The sequence below is a fragment of the Telmatherina bonti genome (assembly GCF_933228915.1).
Source record: "Telmatherina bonti genome assembly, chromosome: 16".
In the NCBI taxonomy this organism is placed as follows: Eukaryota; Metazoa; Chordata; class Actinopteri; order Atheriniformes; family Telmatherinidae; genus Telmatherina; species Telmatherina bonti.
Window position 1 is genome coordinate 14,213,971 of NC_136614.1, and position 17,893 is coordinate 14,231,863.

The 17,893-nt window shown below is 39.0% G+C and overlaps 1 protein-coding gene across 1 annotated transcript in view; it reads right to left on the reverse strand.

Moving 5' to 3' along the window:
* kif3ca (kinesin family member 3Ca) overlaps positions 1-17,595 on the reverse strand; it is a 36,249-nt gene extending 18,654 nt beyond the window's left edge. Inside the window, exon 1 of the mRNA XM_079255561.1 lies at positions 16,143-17,595. Coding sequence (XP_079111687.1) covers positions 16,143-17,549 — 1,407 coding nt within the window. The 5' untranslated portion in view covers positions 17,550-17,595. The remainder of the gene's footprint in view (positions 1-16,142) is intronic.
* Between the last annotated feature and the right edge of the window lie 298 nt (positions 17,596-17,893).

Here is a 17,893-nt window from a genome sequence, read left to right on the forward strand (position 1 = left end):
AAGCGAAGGGAATGGGAAGTGTTGCATGCTGAGCTGGCTCATCCACATCACCCAGCCAATTACAGTGAGGCCAGAGCCTGCTGGGAGCAAGCGTGCTATAAATATCATGTGACGACAACAGGTCTTGTGTGTGCTTCACAGAGCTTGCAGGGAAGATAGACGGAAGAAAGGATGTGAGATGCGGCACATTAAAGAGATGAAAGAAGGAAAAGGTCAGGGTGTTTCTGGGAATCAGGTTCACATTTGTCCAGATCGATGCAAAAACCACTTAGGAAGCAACTACGTGAAGCTCAGATGATGCTACTGGTTACTGGTGTCAGTCAAATATTGATTTACAAACACATCAAGAAGAAGCAGCAATAAGGAGAATAAAATCTACAATGGTTCATGGCTGATTATGGACACAAATTTAAATCTGTTTTAGTCATGATAAATTTGGCAAATTGCGCTCAAAGAATCAAGACTAAAAAAATTTATTTTTATTTATGCATTGATAAATATTTAAAATACACCTTGCTCGCACCGTTTTTCACCTTCATTCTTCATGAAGCATATAATATAAGCATTATAAGATCATGGTTGCTGCAGGTTGCACATTCATTCATTCATTATCCTGACCACTTAGTCCGATTAAGGGTCGTGGGGAAGCTGGAGCCTATCCCAGCAGTCTTTGGGTAAAAGGCAGGGTACACCCTGGACAGCTCGCCAGTCCATCGCAAGGCCACACAGAGAAAAACAACCACTCACGCCTACAGGCAATTTAGAGTAACCAATTAACCAATCAACATGCATGTCTTTGGATGGTGGGAGGAAGCCGGAGAAAACCCCCACATACACAGAGAGAACATGCAAACTCCACACAGAAAGACCACTGTCCAAACCCCACCCCAGCTGAGAATTGAACCAGCAACCGTCTTGCTGTGAGGCCACAGTGCTAACCACCATGCCCCCGTGATTATCATGCATGATGATTATCTCCTGTTCCAGCACATCCCAAAGCTGCTCCATTGGGTTGAGATCTGGTGACTGTGGAGGCCGTTGGAGGACAGTGAACTCATTGTCATGTTCAAGAGAGCAATTAGGAAACATTGAGTTTTGTGACATAGTGCATCATCCTGGTGGACGTATCCATCAGAAGATGCTAGACTGTGGTTGTAAAGGGATGGACATGGTCAGCAACAATACTCAGGTAGGCTGTGCTATTTAAGCTTAAGGGCCCAAAGTGTCCCAAGACGATCAACACTATTACACCACCAGCAGTCTGAGCCAGCAGGATGGATCCATGCCCTCACCTGATGCTGACCAGGCAAACTTTCATCCTCTATTGTCCAGTTTTGGTTCATCTGTATGATTTCTTTTTATTTCATTCAAAAAATCAAAATCTGAACAAATCTTTAAATTACATTTTAAATTAAATTGAAATAAGGAGCAGCAGAAGAAAAGTCTTACGTTATCTTCCTCCTTTTAAACCAAACATTATTACAGTATTTACCTAACAGACCAAGAAATTTACACAAGATAGAGATAAAATAATTCCACAGAACTTAATCAGGTACATACATCATTTTCTTGTCATTTCCATTTTAACATCTCATTTTTACTATATCTAATTTTCACATTATACCATAATATATTTTTAATAAAACCTTCTTAATTCTCCTTTTAAACAAGACTTTTGATGGCAAATCTTTCACTTGTTAGTCCAAAACAAACTGACTCCTTTCACTGACACACATCGTTCCTTTAATGTTGTCCTAAAATACAGTTTTCTGAAAATACCCACATTTATAAATGAATAATGATTTCTATCTTTGGAAATCTTTTCTGAATATTGTCTGGTAACTGATTTTGATTTGCTTTAAACAATAAAAGTAAAATGTTATTGTCAGGTATTTGCTGAAATTTCAGCAGGTTATGTTGCACAAATAATGGATTTGATGAATCTTTGTAATTGCTTCCAGTAATGATCCTAATGGCTCTTTTCTGCAGAGTATATTCTGGCTGTTTAAAGCTTTTTCTAGCCTCCATTTCATAGCTGACAGGAGTTAGCTGCTGTGGTAGATCAGCTGATTCAAGGTTCATGGTTTTGTGTGTTTAGAGATTACATGAGTTATTGTTTCTTTTCTTTCCTCTCATACTAGTCTGTCCATTCCTCACTGACCTCTCACACCAACAAATTTTGGTCCAGACAACTGCTTCTCAGTGGATATTCTCTCTTCTTCAGATCATTCTCTGTAAACGCTTGAGATGGTTGTGTGTTAAAATCCCACAAGACCAGCAGCTCCGGAAATACTCGGACCAACAACTATGTCACATTTAAATTCACTTAAATCCCCTTTCTTCCTCATTCTGATGCTCAGTTTGAACTTCAAGTCATATTAACCATGTTTAGATGTTTAAATGTATCGAGTTGCTTTCATCTGATTGTCTGATAGACCTACTAAGATGGCTAGTGAGTGTATATACAGCGAGATTACATAGAAAGCATCACTATCTACTGAGTTTTATCATTTAACTTGTCTAATAAGACAATAAACTAACTACTAGGGTTGGGAAATTTAAATTGATAAATAAAATATTGGGATTTTTTTGCTTCACAATTTTAAAATCTCTTTTTTTGTTACAAAATCGATTTTTATTTTCAAATAAATAAAAATAATCCATTATAAAATTTTTGTCTTTTTTTTTTGTTGTTTTTATTGATCTTTTTACTGGTCTTCTTGGGCATTATAGCAGCAGAATGATAGGCTGTCTACTGTGTTGTTTTTTTCCCAATTGAAATCAAGAAAAATGACAAGCAAAAGCAAAAGTTTTATTCATTTTTTTGTTTTTAATCTATAAAAATCACCAATATTGAAGAATTGTGATGATCGCAATTTAAATTTAAAAAATCTGAATTGAATCGAATTATAGTAACTACACTTTTGTAAAACCTTCGCTGACATCTGGGTTACACTTTGACAAATCTAGTTTGACTCCCATGGGAAAGCTGCAGCAGATTTATCTTCTAACACACATTTAAAGCAGCAGCCGTCTCTCTGATGAAGGGAGGTCATTAAGTCATTTAGACACTGGTCACTTCACCGCAAATGTTCCTCATGGTTCATTTAGATTTGACCATTAAAGTCACAAATGAAGAGACACGCGTTTCATTCATGTGAGATGATTGAGCACACGTAAAAAGGCTCAGCGGGGGTGGGTGACAGCAGCTTGAAATATTAGTTCAATACATTTTAAGCTTATTTAACAGTCTGCATCATTCATTCATTCATTAATTTTCCTAACAGCTCAATCCAATTCAGGGTCGCGGAGGAGCTGGAGCCTATCCCAGCAGTCTTTGGGCGAAAGTCTGCATCATTTTACAGAATAAACTGCTCAACATGTGCAGCTTTGTCTTTGTTATTTGAGAAACTTGACTTCATTTGACAAACAGATCATGAAACTCATGTTGAATTAAAAATTCCTACCATCTGTTCTGAATCTGACACGATTACAGTCACGCAGGGAGTTATTCACACATGGTACTGATGTGTTTAGCTTCCAGATCAATGGGCAGCAGTGCATGTTTTAAAGGACTCCAACTTGCAAGACTTAGATATGAAGAAGGAGAAACAGTCAGTAAGTGTGCAGACAGGGTCAAGACAGATAACCGAGGAAACAAAAAGACAAAAAGAAAAAATAAAGATTAAATCTAAGTAGAATCTCTTATAAATTACAGGGTACCATAGAAAGAGACAAGCCAGGTCTGTTTAACAACCAGGGGAATAAAACAGATCAGCTGTCCGTGAACAGATGAAGACTTTAAAATTCCTCCTGAACATCTGGGCAGACATTAAATCAAATCAAATCCACCTCCACGTCATTCTTCTATTACATATGCATGCATACACACATGCATACACACATATACAAGTACATGCAGGCTACACATCCATAGACTTTGTGTACATAACCTATAAACTTTTAAAAAAAAAAAAAAGAACAAGTTGCGGCTGAATAAAGAGGACCCCAAGTCAGGAAACACAATCGGACGGGATTGCCTGCACCAGGTACCACCAACGGTCCAGGCCGTGACACCTCCATCCAAGCGGCCACCCTGCTACTGGTCAGCAAGAGGCCCACAGGACTGAATCACGGCCACAGATCCCACTGGACCAAGCAGATGCACTCCATGAGACAGAGAGACTCTGGCCAGAACCAATAGCAGCCCCCAGTGCAGGCGGCCCCCCCACTGAGGAAGACTGGAGATATAGTCTAAAAACAATATATCATATCTTATCATATCATATCATATCATATCATCGCATGACTAAAACTTTTTATCCAGAAAAAGCAAAATACATCAATTTCACAAGATTTTCTTTTCCATTGAATAAATTTAAATCAATATTTTATATATATATATATATATATATATATATATATATATATATATATATATATATATATATATATATATATATATATATATATATATACACATTTCCAACTATTATTTAAATATTAAAACAAAAGATAATTAGTTGACAAAAGGCAGTTTGATGTCTGCATCATTAAAGGCTTTTTTCAGTAAATTGGTTGACTTACTGTCAGAAATCTCCACTTGAGTAACATTAAGATGATTTTCACATTAAGGGATCTGACAATTATCTGACAAAGGAAATTGAGAACCAGGAGTAGAAATACACTGAGGGACTAATCAGGAAGAGATGAAGTAAATGAGGACATCAAATCAGGTGAGTTAACGAACGGAAAGCAAAAGAGGACAAATACACAAGGAAACAGGAAAAAACTACAAAATAAAACAGGAAACAAGAACTAAAGACTACACAGAAAAAATACAAATGAGTTCTTTTTTTTATATTTATGCTTGCGCATATAGTAGTTACTAGCATTTACTTACAAAGCAATTTCTTCCTATACAAGTAATTAATCTATTAATTAATTAAGTAATTTATAGAACATTTTACTGTTTTATTATCAGGGGATTAGAGGATTTTGTTTTTGCTTGGCTTGTTGTCAAAACACATCTTGTGTGATGCTCATTATTCAATTTTCTAAGTTTAATGAAGCCAAAATGAAAAAGCAAACAATAAAATTAAAAACATGTAATTAATCATTTATGTGTATGTACACATAATTCTCTGCCTCCCTCTGTTTGCACTGAAGAAGAAAGTGTGTATCGTTCAAGAAACCAGTGACCTCAGGTGAACAAAGATACTGACTTTACACACGACACGCGCACACATACGAAAACACACTCATAGCCGATCCATTAATATTTCAGTGATGCAGCCTGCTACGCTGAAAGATGGAGAGCAGAGATGAGCGCCGTTATCAGCTTCCTCCACACATGCAAAAACACACATACACACTCAAGATAAACTGTAAATGCACACACACACACACACACACACACACACACACACACACACACACACACACACACACACACTGCCTTTTTGTGTGCATATTTAGACCTTTTCCTTCACTAATTACACAGGAAGGCAGCTATACAAACAGGAAGCAGCATTACTCCATCCATTCAGCTGGGCATGAGTGTGACGAGTGTGTTTCATGCTAAACACATGGAAAGCTGATAAAAACACGCCGGTTTAAAGGTCTCAAGCCACATCTTACGTTTTTAAGCTTGTGGAAACAAACATGAAAATACAATATGTAAAGCAAAACCAGAGTTTGTACAACTATGGCAAGCTTAAAAGTTAATTTATTCCTTTTCTGAATTGTTTCTTTTGTTTTAAAGAAAGAAAAACTTTTCTCATTTTTTCCAGTGACGTGCCCCCCCATATTGATGGCTAAGTCATGCATCTATCCTGACCTGTTAGCTCTCTCCAGCCTGCAAAAGACGATCTTACATCCTGATTTGTCCCTTTCTCTCTTCTAATCTTTTCACATTCATTGCTGAGTCAGAGACAATGCGTGTTAGAAACAGCCTGTTTGTTTTATATCTGTTTTCCAGCGTGTGAAGCGAAACTCTGCAACGTCCTGGATGAAAAAGTTGTATAGTGTATTCTCAGCCTCGGATCGCTGCAGCTCCAGAAATGCACGATAGATGCCACTGTGTCATAAAACAAGTCTGAAATAGTTTTAAGTTCAGAAAGTTACATAATTTGTCTTTAAGGAATAGTTCTCCAGACATCTAGAAGGATCTTCCAAAGTTTTTTTGGGATCTTAGCTGTTTTTGATTCTTCTTTCTATCTCGACGACCCCACACCGCTACAGTAATGTTGAGGTTCAGGCTCTGGGGAAGATTAATCATTCCATCAGACTTATAGTCACTGATTTTCAATCTAGTTCTTGTGTGATGATGCAAACTTCAGGCTTCTATCCCCGTATCCCTTCTTTGGGAATATCTTCTTGTCAGTCACCCTTCCATGTAGACCAGGGGTGTCAAACTCCAGTCCTCGAGGGCCAGTATCCAGCAGGTTTTTGTTGTTTCCCCCTACCAACACAGCTGATTCAAATCATATGGATCCATCAGCTTCTTCTATTTATAAATTTGTCAGGTGTGTTGGAGCATGGAAACAACAAAAACCTGCAGGACTCCTTGAGGAGTGGAGTTTGACACCTGTGATACTGACCATTTCTGATGAGATATGGTCCATATGCATCTCTCAGGTCCTGTGTCAGATATGTGCCGGATTGCTTTCCCGCTTCTTAAAGCTGCCACTTTCAGACAGCTCATCAGATTAAGATTTTTTAAGCCTCCTCATTCCTTTCATCGTTTCATTTCATCATGCTGAAATATGCCAACTTTTCAGTAAATAGAATCAGCTTGTTGATGCAAAAACACCGTTTTATGTCCTGTCTGACTTATACAAAGAACTAAAGACATGGGAACAAAGGATGTGTAGATGCAACAAGCTGATAGTATCAATGTGCCAGGAGATAAAATCCTAAATTTTGTTAAATCTTGTTCCATATCTTGAATAAATTATAAGGCAGCGATGACTGGCTTTAAAGAAAGAAAGAAGTTTCTCTAAAAATGATCAGTGCAAAAAAAACTTGACTGAAAGTGTGAAAAATGTCCAAAGAAAATCTAAGAAAGACCTTTTCCTTTAAAACTGCCAAAGAATAAATAAGCAGTCTGGCTGCTTGGAGGTAAAATATAAAGAAAAAAGGGGTGAATCCTGACTTTTGTCCATTAATGTACATACAATTGTGCTCATATTTATTCATACCCTTTCATTAAAGAAGGAAACAAACAGCTGCCTGTAAAATAAGCTGAAATTGACTAAAGTCATAATAAATTGAAATTTTATGAAAATCATGACATTATTTTCTAATTCTGGTTCAATACAAATATTTTTTTTAAAAAGCAAACAAAAAAGATAATTTATTACATACTACATCACTCATCCTTTAATGTTTCCGCTCCAGTCAGGTGTTTTCTGTTCCTCTCAGTCAGACTTCTGCGCCTGTTGACAGGTATTTTGTCCCACTGTTCAACAGAAAAGTGCTCTAATTTGTCCAGGACCAATTTGTTTGTTTGTTTTTCTTTTCTTTCTTCAACTCAATTAAATGAAAAAACAGTGTCTTATATTACTAAATTAAATTTTTGCAAATTTTTAGTTATTGTTCCTTTTTTAAGTCTCCAGTTATTTGAGTGACTGTTGTAAATTCAGCCTTTTCTTTAATGAAAGGGGATGAATACATATGAGCACAACTGTACAATTGTATGTATGTACATGTATGTGTATGTGTTTAAGAGTGTGTGTTTTGATAAGGTTATGGTCATAGTTGCTGTTCATGTATTGTGCTGGAAGGACATAGAAAAAAAAAACCGTAATCCTGTCAACACTGAGTTCCCCCAATAACAATAGACAGGCTTGTAACAAAAGAGCCATTCACTGCACAAAACATTAATAACTAAATAATGACTTGAATAAATCATGTTGAATGGGAACTATAAGCTCATGGTATGCATGGCATTTCAGCTTAAAGCTTCAAGCTGCCCTCCATTTGCAGCTGAAGTATATCTACTTTAGGTTTCCTAGTGGGAAAGTACCCCGTGTTTCCCAACACAGACTTAAACTGGGCTGTTTGCCAGGGACAAGTTTTCAGTCTTTGAGGTTGCTTACCAGGTTCACCCTCATAGAGGAGTACTATGCTAACAAAATATTCTTTTTACACAAACTAAATGAAATTTCTACAGTCTGCTGCTAATTCAAAAGCAGCAGGGAGGATATTTTTAAACTGGACACCATTTTTACCTCGGTTTAAGACCAAAAACAGTCAAATAGAAGCTGAAAGAGCTGATGGGACAGGCTTTCTTCCAGAGAAGCCAAAGAAGAGGAGGCTGTTTCTTCTGAGAATATAAAACCAATTTATGTTTTACAAAAGGAAAACATCTTTAGGCCAGAGTCATTTAAGACATTTTAAGATGAATGGCAGAATGATGAAGTCTAATGAGAGGTACAGTAGGGAGTCAGGGAGATGTTACAGTTTTGACCCAGAAAAGTGGATCTAAGAATAGTCCAGAGGAGGGTTGGACAGAAGAAGCTCTTGATGAGAAGCTGCTGCTCAACGTGAAGCTCTGAACAGCAGCTGTACTGAGATGCAACTGTGTGATATCAGCTTAAATAACAAGTGGAGATAATTAAGAGTACCGATGACTTCAAATCTGTGAATCTGAAATTTCCATGTTTTAAAGAAACATTAAAGAGGAATGAGCCCTCCGATGGACTGGCGAGCTGTCCAGGGTGTACCCCGCCTTTCGCCCAAAGACTGCTGGGATAGGAGCCGACGTCCCCGCAACCCTTCATCGGACTAAGTGGTTAGGATGATGAATGGATAAAGGGAAATGACAACAAATATAAATGAAATTAATATAACTCATTCATTCATTTTCTGAAACCACTTATAGTCCATGGGCCAGACCAGATATCGGTACCACTCAAGGTGACGAAACTTGCTTATGATTTTTAAAAAGATCCATGTCTGTAGATGATATTTTGGTATGATAACCCTTTCTAACTGGCAGCTGTGTCATTATTATCAGCTCATGAAGTTACCCGACACTTATAAGAAAATTACATGTAAACTCTGGTGCATATCCTGGTCACACTTTGGTATCGGACACCTGTCAGTGTTTAACAATATTGTCTTTGGTATCATTTTAAAGGGGGGGGGGTTTCAGTTTTCATTCAAGCTAAGATGTGAATCTCTCTGACCAACATAGAGGGATAAAGGGTCACAGGGAAGCTGGAGCCCATTCCAGCAGTCTTCAGGTGAAAGGTGGGGTACACCCTTGACAGCTCGCCAGTCCATCGCAGGGTAATATAACTTACATACTGGTAAATTGATATGGATGGAGACTCACTTTCCTTATTTGTAGTAAACGTATGCACTGATAACTGTTTGTGATTACCACCCACAAACCAATAAGACTTGTGTACCCACAAAAACAAATAAATATGTTTAATCTTATCCACATACGTCCAACATTACCATTCCATTAAATGGAATGGTAATGTTGATTGGTTGTTATTAGACCCAAGTATTAGGCCAGGAGAGGCCTCCTTCTTCAGCGAGGTCTTGTTAACAGACCAGGTGGACAACAAGCAACATGAAGGACTCCTGCCTCAGTGCTTTGTATTATATACCATTACATCTACTGTAGCTGTTTTTTAGTTCAAACCAATAAAAGTATTTTCTTCTGCTTGGATTTCTTGTTATTTAGAAATTTCTATTTTATTTTTTTTATTCATTTTTCTTGGGAAAATGTTATTTCTTTAATTGGATTTAAACCTTATACAGGGTGACATGTGCTCTGGGTTGCTGTTTTTATATTACAGATCAAAAGGACAGTGACACTTGACTGAAACCACAAGGAGGTGAAGAAAGGTGCCTCCTGGCCATATGTGGAAGGAATAACAGGTGATGATGTGTGTGGCCCGCTCACACTGTATGCAATGTTTGCATGAGACACAAAAGTGTATTTTACATCATGTTGTCATTGTCTATAGACACAATAAATGATTAAAAAGATTGATTAACATGATTAAAACTAATTTAATACTAATTATCTTTTTATTCTTAGACTTTATATGAGTTTTTTTAAAGAGGGTCAGGTCTGGAGGGGTTAATGGAGGGGTTAATGGAATGGTAAAATTACGCAACTAAGAGGAAATAATTTTCCAAACATCAGAAAGAAGAATTTTTCCATCTTTTCTGCTGAAATGTAGACGCTGCAAAAACACCATTAATATATCACAGAAATCTTTTACAAAATCGGCAAGTCATGTATATTTTTTTCTTTTTTGGTCAAACAAGTATGTTTCTTGTCTTCCTTTAAGTAAATCCAGTGTATCTGCAGTGTACACGTTCATCACTGCTGACATAAGAATAGCTTTTTCCTCCTGCTTTTCGTGCCATTAGGACGATTTTCACACATCTGTTGACATGCAGAACCTTTCTGTCAGTCCAGCTGTACTCTCATCTCCCTCAGCACTTTCTCACGTAGTCACAAGAATATAAACGGTGAAAACAAGACGGTGATTCAGACAGGAGGTCACACAGTGAGATCTAAACCTGTGATGTTGTGAATTTACGTGCTCGTAATCGTAACCCAGCAGAGCAAACAGCAGCTCGACAACAGTTGCACCAACACAATGCACAGATGGACCGCCGCACCTTGGAGGCCGGTTCAGAAACAGCACCCCACAGAACCAACAGATGACCCGTCACAGCCCAACAGGGACCGTTCTGACCTACTTATGTTTGAGCGTGAACAAGGCAGAGAGAGAAACAGTGAGGGACTCGACTACGTTACAATCTGATGGTTAATGTAATTTTCTATTTCTGAGCTCAGTTCAACCTCTCACTTCAGAGTCTCTCTGCCCAGAAACCTTTCTGTCACTGGTCACTAGAGAAGAGGAAATAATATCTAACCATCAGAAAATGTTCTCTGATTGGTGGGTTTTTATCAGTCTCCACCAATCAGACAGAAGCTGGACCAGAGAGCTGGAACTGGAAACAAGCAAACTGGTTAGATGGCCAATTCTTTGTTTTAACTTCACATAAGACAACTAAACAGTGATTATCTTTTAAATTTCCATTTATATATTAATATAAAACACTAATATCTGCTTTTTGCCAACAACAGGAAAGTGTTTGACAGAAGACTCTACAACAATGGTGTGATATTAATCTGACCCTGACTGGCACTGATGGAAACAACACCCAGGTCCATCAGCTGAATTTTACCTGAAGGTGCTGAGGGCCGCAACAATCAGCATGGCTTATTTTCCTTTTAGTAACATACTTGTGCTACAGTGGGTAGAAGATGCAAGAATTGATTGATTATAGCGCTAATCTGCTGTGGATTTAACACCCATATACTGTAGATATTCACATTTTTGCTGAGTGAGATGCATGCAGGGTTGCATAGATAGTTTTCGGGCGATGGAGTCTATTAGTCTTTCAGATGGAAGCAGACATAAGCAGTTAATTTCAATGACTTATCATTCTCATAAAGTCCTAGTTTGTTTGGAAATTTTGATCCAGCAAAGGCTGTAGGCTGACTGAATGCCATCCCTTCCTCCTGTAGTAGTTTACAGTGTTGTGCAAAAAGCACACTGAGGGAAGCCAGTTTCTGGAGATAGGAAGAGTCAATACCATGTAAGTGGGTGCACATGCTGGTTTTGGTGTAAAAAAAAATGTCTTCAAAGCTGGACAGTGAGGATATGCAGCATCCAAAATGCTTTTGATCGGAGTGTTTATTATTCATCCTTGGAAAAAAGCTTAAATATTTTCATTGTTTTCCATAAATAGGGGCTTATTGACATGTCATTTGATTTATTTGTAACTTTATTTTAAATGTGTTTACCTGCATTAATTTGAGTTATTTTTGTCAAGGTTGGAGCTTTGTGGCACAGATCAGCATGATCCATGAAGCTGTAGCAATCATCACACTTATATTAAATACATCTACATCCTGAAACAGAGTGAAACAGGCTAATCTGCACTTTGCTCAACAAACAGAGCTCTGACTAATGCAGGAAGTTTCCTCTTAAACCAACCGAGAAGGACTAATGCATCAAAGGCAGGAAATACTTCTTCTCAGTAATCATCTTCCACCTCGGGGGCAGTTGCTGATTCTCATCGCTCAGCAGACACCCAGTCAAACTCCCAGAGAGCCACAGAGCCTATAAAGATTTTATACAGATTTGCACGAAAATGTATTAATGCTGTGGTCCTTTGGGAGCAACGTGAGAGGAAGACATATGAGCAGCTTCATGGAGACTAGTTGAAAGCATTTGGTCCGAAGGGCACAGAATAAGGATTAGCTCTGAGACAAGAGACTTTACCACAACTTAGACTGTCACTCACAAGGAGAAAGTGTCAAATTATAGAAACCAAGTCCATAATGACTGGATTTAGGCTCTTAAATGGAAAAATAAACCTTCTGTACTTTTTATAGGGAGGTTTAGGGGTTCAAACCTTTTGTTTTCATGGAACTGGGTCCTTGAAATGTGTAAATAAAGTCCACAGACCCACAACTGTGAGACCCAAATTACCAAGCACAACTATGAGACTTGTTATAAGACACTTGACAGAACAATAAAATAAAATATTTGAAGCCCTGTTGTCCCCATCACAAGGTCAGAGACATACAGGAAAATCTCCAGCTGGTCCCAGGTGGAAACATCTGGCATGGAACCTATTAACCTATGAAATAAAATTATATATATATATACATATATATATATATATATATATATATATATATATATATATATATATATATATATATATATATATATATATATACATATATATATATATATATATATATATATATATATATATATATATATATATATATATATATATATATATATATATATATATATATATACACATATATATATACATATATATATATATATACAATTCGGCCAATAACTAACTAAATAACTAAAAATATATTTCATTGGTTCAAAATTTTCATTTAATTTTGTAAGTTATGATTTTATTGGCTTTCATTTTAAAATGGACAAAATGCTAAAGTTTTTGGCCATAATTACATTATTGAACACTACATTTGAGGCTCCATCCATGTGTTTATGGACTTGATTGCATCCAGAGTGTGATGCCTTTTAAGTTTTAAAAAACTAATTAAACTAATAAATTAGTAAATAAATGTTTATCTTTGTGTTTGAGGGCTTCACAGCAGCCGATATACAGTAAAGTGGACCTGATATTGATTTCAGCTGTTTCCACAGTTTTGAATGGTTAAAATCTATAAACATACAGACAGTTGGCTGACAGCAGAAAAATACCTTGGCTGTATGTGTGTTGTTACATGTTTCCTGTTGCTACCACTCACTCCACCTACACACAACGTTCTTACAAAGCTAAATGCATCCATTGCTGCTCTGGAAACTGCCAAAAGCTCTCCGATGGGATTTGAGACAAAGTGGAAATAGCAGCAAAAAAAAAAAAAAAAAAAAAAAAGTGAGGTTATTTCATTTCTACTAAAACACATGAAGTATCACCGAAAATACAAACCCACATCATCTTACACCTTACATCTTACACATCTTACATCCTTACACCCCCCCCCCCCCCCCCCCTCTAAAATATCACTTCCCCCCTCTCATCTCCTCACATCAGAGCTGTTCAGTAAACTGATCCAGCAGTGTCTTGTGTGGATAGTCCCGGCTGCAGATATGGTACATAGAGTGCGGTCACTCAGTCATTCTGCATGAGCGGCTTATCGACTGATATGCCCATGAATCAGGGCGAGTAATTAATGCAGCTCTGAGTCAGTCTGTGATCTCTGGATGGGGAGCGGGAATATGACAGAGAGAGGCTGACATATTAAGCAACAACAATCACAGGCTGTGGATAAAGGGCAGCAGGTGGGAAATTACAGATAATAGTATGCTACTCTGATTTTTTTTTTTTTTTTTAATGAAATTCAGTTCATGAGAAGCTCCACTATGAGAACTATTGTTAGGTCATTTGTGGTTCTTAGGAGAGTTGGAGAAAAACTCATGACAGTCTCTGAGATATAAATAGAAGAAAATAGTTAAAATGACCTGAGCATGATTTAGCAATGTGACATAAATGTCAGCAAAATATATGTCCGTCTTTACTCTCATTCATGATTCCTGACTTTTTGCACCCACTTGGAAAGGTTAAAGTTAGAAACTCTGTCTACAAGAGAAGGCAACACGGACTACTTCTTAAGGAAGATGCGATCCTTCAACGTCTGTGCCAGCATTGGTGCATATCTTCTACAAATCCGTTGTGGTAACGGCAATCTGCTTTGCAGCCGTTTCTTGGGGCATCAGATGTAAATGAACTAAAAGAAGGCTTTCTCTGTGTTGGAGATTGACCTACAACTCCTGGAGCTGATTGTGCAGGGAAAAAAATCTGCATAAGCTGCTAAACATGATAGAAAATTCTTCACACACTTTACATAAGATGCTAAAGAAGAAACAGTGTGTTCAGTCAGAGGGTTCTTCAGGTAAACAGTGAGACGGAAATATACAGGAGATCTTATCTTAGCCCTCCAGAACAATATGATTTACAAGCGATATTTTATTTTTGCCAAAAAAAAACCAATGCAACTTTTTTCAAAACGACCTCTTCTTGGTGGCAACATAAAAGCGAGGGGAACATTAGCTTGTTAGCAGATGACATGACTTTGTGTTACAATCAAGCGGCAAACTCCGGCGGTAAAAAGTGAAGCCTATGTGGAAGTGCATAAAACTGCAGTTCCCACTTCATTCGCTAGGGGCTGCAAAACAGAGCAAATCCCCATAGACTCCCATGTTAAAAAGACCAACTTCACGGCAGAAATAAACATGTTTACAGCCTGGTTCAAAAATCCATTTTCCGTTAATAGGTCAGGTTTACCTTCATGACAACTGTGGGGGGGAGTGAATTTTTTTCTAACTCGCCCGTTTAAAAGTGATTTAATCTCGAAGTTCGGCACATTTAGGGGCGTGTCATTTTGATTGTCAGGTACCGATCTCTGGCTTCAAGTCAGAAGAACATAGAACAGCCGTGGTTTTTATCCGTTTAACAACGTGACTTAGCTTTAGCCCGCTTAAAAAGTGAGGTTATTTCATTTCTACTAAAACACACGAAGTATCACCGAAAATACTGGAAAATACTGGTAACCAGCTTACCTTCGTTAGCTGGTTAGCTCCCATTGTCTCGGGGTTAGCTTGGTTAGCTTTTAGCTACAGAAACCTCTGAATTCGCTCAATGTCAATCATCCGCCATGACACTCACGGCTCCCCTCTCAGCTCCACCTCTTTGCCCATCTTTGTATTTTCCGGGCGAGACAACGAACATGACGCTGCCAACATGGCGACGGTAGGAACTGCCCACCGAGCTTCAATTCAGTTCTTCAGAAACCTACGGGTGACGTCATGGAGGCTCCGTCCATCTCTTTGTACACAGTCTATGGTCACAATACAAGACTACTCAGTTTAGTTGCATTTTCTCTTTCATTTGCAAGATCCGTGGGAGATTAATGCTTCTTTCCGCTGAGAGTGGATGTAGGCACACAGCCAGATATACTTTACATGTTTGTAAAGATCCTTATAAACCAATCCAGTAACTGGCTTTTTGGGAAGATCTGGCAAGCCGGTTATTGTTATCGGCTGCTCGGTGTAGCTGGAGAAAGGTTCAGTAAATTAGCTTAGGCTGTAAATACACTGTTTGCTAATATGAATATTGTCCCAATACAAATAAACAAACAAACCATGATTTTAAACAAGTTAGTTTAAATTTCTTTAAAATATTTTTTCACTGACTCTTCCTGTCTCCTTCCACAAGGGAATACGCAAATATTGTGGAAGCCACTCCCACAGCAAAGGCATGGCAGACAATTGGACGAGGTCTTTGCGGTATGTTTGACTTGTTTTATTCCATTTAGTTTCTGGTGATACTAGAAGACCAAACTGGTGTGGTTTTGGCATTTGGACATGAATTTCTGACAGTTTTTACTAATAGGAGGTGCAGCCATCTTTGGAAAAAGTGAGTATGATGATTATTTTAACTGCATTTGTTTGCAATTATTCACTTAAAGCCATACTCTTTGCATGTATACTCTGAGTGCAATACCATACTTTTCATTTGTGTTTGACTGGACTCACCTTGTACTTGGCTGTTAGTTGCTCTGCAGCCTCCTGCTCCTTCCTCAGATCGCCCATCATCTTCTCCTTCTCTCCCAGAAGCCTCTGCTTCTCTTCAGCCAACAGGAATTGATCCTCTCTGATGGCCTCCTTCTCCCTTTCCAACCGCTGTTCCTCCAACTTCACATAGTCCTCCGCTTCTTTCTCCACCTCCTCTTCCTCGCACTCTGTCTCTTCGTCTTCATCTCTTTCCCAGTCCTCGTCGTCCATCTGCTCCTTCTTCTGTTTGCTCCTCCACTTCCTGTGGTTGAGCTGGGCCCTGAGACGAGCAATCTCCCTCTGGAACTCACGCAGCAGAGCATCTTTGGGATCTTCGTTGACTCTGGGCTGATTCTGGATGTTCTTGGCACGGTTGGCGTACCGGAGGGTTGTGAGGGTCTCGTCATAGTGCTGGGATGCCGGGCCAAGCGTGGCCACCATGACAGTTTTAGCGTTCCCACCCAAAGAGTCCTGAAGCAACCGGGTCAGCTTTGAGTCCCGGTATGGCACATGGCCACTGCGCCCATCTGCTAATGCCGAAATCACATTCCCCAAAGCTGATAGAGAAAGGTTGATCTTGGCAGCTTCTTTCAGGCGTTTGCCCTGGACACCAGTCTTTGTTTGGCGTTCACTGCCTGCCAGGTCCACCAGGTTAAGGCGCCCCACTCGAATATGTTTCCTCCCATCTGGTCCGGGCTGGCTGCACTCTACTGTTATCAAAAACAAGGCATGGGACCTGGATGAATGTTCATTCATGTCTGTTGCTCCAACTGCCCTTGCCTGATTGCCCACATTCATCAACTCCTCAATCTCTTTGATGCTTTTGCAGACACATGATGTGAGATCCTGGACATACACCCCAGTGTCTGGACTCTCTCTGAGCTCCAGACCTCTGGTGCTGCCTGGGTTGGGATTGAGAAGATCGCGAATCTCTTCCCTATAGATCTCCAGGTAGGATGCCCGAACCAGGTACTGTTTGTCAGACTGGGAGCGGGAGATGTGTGTGAAGATGTGGTCGAAAGCGTTGGGAATTACGCCTCGTTTCTCTGGGTCCAGCCATGCCCCCTGCATGGTGTACGTCTTCCCAGTTCCAGTCTGCCCATAAGCAAAGATGGTGCCGTTGAACCCTGCCAGTGCCGAATCTATCAGTGGCCGCACACTCTCATCATAAAGGTCTCTCTGTTTGGAGTTTGCATCATAGACTGCATCAAACGTGAACGTTTTCTGGGGCTCGCTTGGTGGTGCACGAGGGTTTCTGAGGATCACCTGTCCGAGCCCCAAATCCATCTGCACAATTCCTCCTGCAGGGCCATTGGTATCCTCTTTCCTGTTCAAAGGACGACATCGAACTACAACCTTCACTGACTCACTGCTCTTATTCTTTGACATGATTGACTTCTGTCTAATGCAATGATAATAATAAAAAAAAAAGCAAATAAAAACACAGTGTATCTGATCTAAATAGAAACAGATCAGCAGCCTGCAGGAGGCCTTCAATTAGCTAATTTTCCAGTTGTCTTTCTAATTAATTAATAACACATTTGGTATGGCTTCTTGGTTATATCATAATGAAAAATGGCTGCAGCACCTAATATTACAGACATAGATATCTGTCAGTACAAACGAGGAGCCGCCACTGATTTCCTTTGCTTATTGTCTGTAATATCAGCCCACAAACAGACAGACCGTCAGCACCTCTCACGCTTTGGATCGACGCTCCATTGCAGTCCAAC